This window comes from Lupinus angustifolius, chromosome LG20, assembly GCF_001865875.1.
Source record: "Lupinus angustifolius cultivar Tanjil chromosome LG20, LupAngTanjil_v1.0, whole genome shotgun sequence".
NCBI classification, from domain to species: Eukaryota; Viridiplantae; Streptophyta; class Magnoliopsida; order Fabales; family Fabaceae; genus Lupinus; species Lupinus angustifolius.
In genome coordinates this window covers 3439486-3442987 of record NC_032028.1, presented here as the reverse complement: position 1 = coordinate 3442987, position 3502 = coordinate 3439486, and the positions used below count along the sequence as shown (strand labels likewise).

Genomic DNA, 3502 nt, shown 5'->3' with positions numbered 1-3502 from the left:
TAGCTATAATTGTTAGAAATAATTAGTTAGTTAGTTTCCTTTTAAAGATAATTTTTGAAGTTAGTTGGTAGTTGGTTGTGAATTTACTATAAATAGTTTGTGCATTGTGTTTGTTGAATAACAATATCATTTTCATTGCTGAACTCTTTTATACTAATTCTTCATCCCTTTAACTCATTCTTCTTCTTCTCAAAACTCCAAATCTCCACTTCTCTATTACTCAGCCTCACGACTTCTTCATCTCCTTCTTCTTCCTCCTAGTCTTGTTGTTTTAGGCAGAGAGTGAATTCAAGTTCCTCCAACAAATTGGTATCAAGAGCTCAAGTGAGATCATACGCACTCTATCCCCTCCAATTTCCTTCTTCTTCTTCTTTCTTTAGATGGGGCACACAAGCACAAGTTTTCCAGCTAGCCTACATGTCCTCGATGGCAAGAATTGAATAGATGGAACATTCAAATGAGGGCAATCATGGGGTTTCAAGAAATTTCAGAAATTGTTGAGCTTGGTTACCTTCAACTTGAGGCAGATTCAACAGAACAACAAAGATTGACACACAAGGAGAACAAAAGGAAGGATTGCAAAGCCATGTGTCTTCTACATCAATGTGTTGATGAAGCACACTTTGAGAAGATTGCTTTAGCACAATCTTCACAAGAGGCGTGGCAAATCTTAGAGAAATGTAACAAGGGAGCAGAACAATTGAAGAAAGTTAGACTCCAAACCATGAGGCGCCAATATGAATTATTGCAGATGGAGGTGAATGAGAAGGTTGTCCAGTTCTTTAACAGGATCATTTGTCTTACAAACCAGATGAAGGCTTGTGGTGAAGCCATAGCTGATCAAGCCATTGTCGAAAAGATCCTAAGAACTCTTACCCCAAATTTTGATCATGTAGTTGTTGCTATTGAAGAATAAAAAAGACTTGAAAATTTGAAGCTAGAATATCTTCAGGGCTCTCTCGAGGCTCATGAGCAAAGACTCATTGAGAGATCAACTGATAAAGTCAGTCAAGCATTGCAAGCTCAGACTTACAAGAAGGGAAGACACTTTGATAAGAATAGTGAAAGAAACCGAGGAAGGGGGAGAGACTACAGGGAGAAGAACTCATACAACTCTGGACTTCTAGATCAAGAAAGCACTGATCTTGATCAAGCATCAACCTACTCAAAGAGAGGAGGTGGTAGTAGTTGGAGGGTAGGAAAGAAGAAAGTAGAAAGAAAAAAAGTGAAGTGCTTCAATTGCATTAAATTGGGCCACTTCTCTTCTCAATGTCAAGCACAACCAAGATACTTTGATGCTCAAAACAGACAGCACCATCATGAAGCTCACATGGTGAAGGAAGATAATAATTATGCTGATGATGATTCACCCATCTTGCTAATGATGACAACAAGCCAAGGCAATAGCAGTGAAGAAATCTGGTATGTCGACTCTTGGTGCTCAAATCACATGACAGGCCATAGAGAGTGACTTGTAAACTTTGATGCTAGCAAGAAGAGCAAGGTAAGGTTTGCCGATGACAGAACTATCCAAGCAGAAGGAATTGGAGATGTTATAATCAAAAGGAAAGATGGCAGGAATGCCCTGATCTCTAAAGTGCTCTTTGTGCCAAAGAAGATCTGTGATAACTTGCTACAGACACATCCCTGATCAAAAAAGGGGTTTTCTGTGAGCATGCATGATGGTCAGCTTGATATCTTTGATTCAACCAGGAATAAGATCATAAGAGCACCTCTACTCAAAACAGAACCTTTCAGGTAAATCTCAATGCAATTGAATCACAATGTCTTAATGTTGAAATAATGAGTGAAGATGTAAAGTTGTGGCACATGAGACTTGGTCACTTGAATTTCAAAGACGTTAGTCTCATGAAAACAAAGGAAATGGTCATTGGTTTGCCTTCAATTCAAAAACCAAAGAAGATCTGTGATAGCTGCTAGATTAGCAAGCAACCAAGACCATCCTTTAGAAAATTCAATGCTTCAAGGGCTACTAATCTTCTGCACATTGTCTATTCTGATGTTTGTGATCCCTTTGAGGTTCCCTCACTTGGTGGAAATAGATATTTTGTCACACTTGTTGATGATTTCAGCAGAAAGATCTAGCTCTACTTGATCAAGCTCAAGAGTGATGTGGTTGGTATATTCAAGACCTTCAAGTGCATGGTTGAGAAACAATCAGAAAAATCAATCAAGATGCTGAGAACTGATGGAGGGGGTGAATTCACTTCCAAAGAATTCGAGTTGTTTTGCACTGACAATGGAATTATGCATGAGGTGATTGCACCTTATACCCCTCAGCACAATGGAATAACTGAAAGAAGGTGTGAACACTCAATTTTGTCCTACCCATTTCTTTTATCTTTTGTGTGAAACTCAAAACAAAATAGAACATCCTTCATTGATTTGTGAGAATTGTTAGCTATCAGTGGCTAGTACAAAAAAAATCAACCATATCTCTTAATTTGAGTTAATTACAACATCCATACTACCATTGCGTTAGTAATTCACACGTCCAGTGGTTAAAATAAATTCCAAGTGTATAGTTTTGTCAAGATGCTAGTTTGTGGCCAGGATATTATTGGGACCAAAATCAGGTAACCACATAGGTTAACCACATAGTTGATACCACATAGGTTATACAACTTTTATTACATTACACATTACCAACAAAGTTCTATACATGCCAATGGCTTTGTCGTGCTGCCTGATATGGGAAAACCCAAAGAGGCTATACTTAGGATATTTGATAGAAACATGAAGCATATTGTCCAAGACATCCTTGGTCGTGGGACATTTGCATAGATTCAGAAACCAACAGTTTTGTCATCAATGGATCACTAATAGTCCACCAACACACAATCTACTAGCACTAATTAAGGTAACTATTTTAAAATAAAAAGCATTGTTCCTAAAGATAAGCATCACAATGTTCATATGCATGTTAACGTTGATGCTTATACTTCGAGCTTTTGAGTCACCCACTTCCATGCGTCACATGTCCTTGCATTTCTTCATCTTGGTTGGGTCAGATACAAAGAATAGAGCATTCTTATTATGCTTACAATTCTTCGGTGCACCTAGCCCTTTTTATTCAGCAACCATTAACAAATGCTCTTAACATTGATAATGTCATCAAACTGCCAAAGATGAAGAAGCAAAGTGAGTACTTTAAGAGTGAACAATTTCAACAACAAAAATGAAATAGATGAAGAAGTTGGACACTTATCTCGCATCAATACGCACATGACCATAAATCTTCAACATTGTGGTCATTGAGGGCTAAATCCTAGCCATGTTGTTGTTGCCCTTCACTATACGGTTAGGTCTATTCAGGTCTTCATGCAGGGTGTGGCCCTAATATCCCTAAAGATAGCTTTATGGTGGTTCTAACAAAGAGAAACCAAAAACTCAGTTAGTAACTGTTATATTATGAGGCAGTTAGGAAATGATAAGAAAAGCTAATCAATGAATAAAGAGAACACCAAAGGATGCAAATCAG

The 3502-nt window shown here is 37.8% G+C and overlaps 1 protein-coding gene across 1 annotated transcript; it reads left to right on the top strand.

Annotated features, from left to right (window-relative positions):
• LOC109335405 lies at positions 470-1651 on the top strand. Its single transcript, XM_019571540.1, has 3 exons — positions 470-892; positions 953-1422; positions 1492-1651. Exons 1-3 carry the CDS (start codon positions 470-472, stop codon positions 1649-1651), a joined length of 1053 nt encoding a protein of 350 aa, XP_019427085.1.

Bases quoted from the DNA above. Each gene is read 5' to 3' on its own strand.
- LOC109335405 (XM_019571540.1), top strand. From the start codon at position 470: ATGGGGTTTCAAGAAATTTCAGAAATTGTTGAGCTTGGTTACCTTCAA. The intron at 893-952 runs GTAGTTGTTGCT...GAATATCTTCAG, and splicing joins TTACCCCAAATTTTGATCAT to GGCTCTCTCGAGGCTCATGA. The intron at 1,423-1,491 runs GTATGTCGACTC...CTTTGATGCTAG, and splicing joins AATAGCAGTGAAGAAATCTG to CAAGAAGAGCAAGGTAAGGT.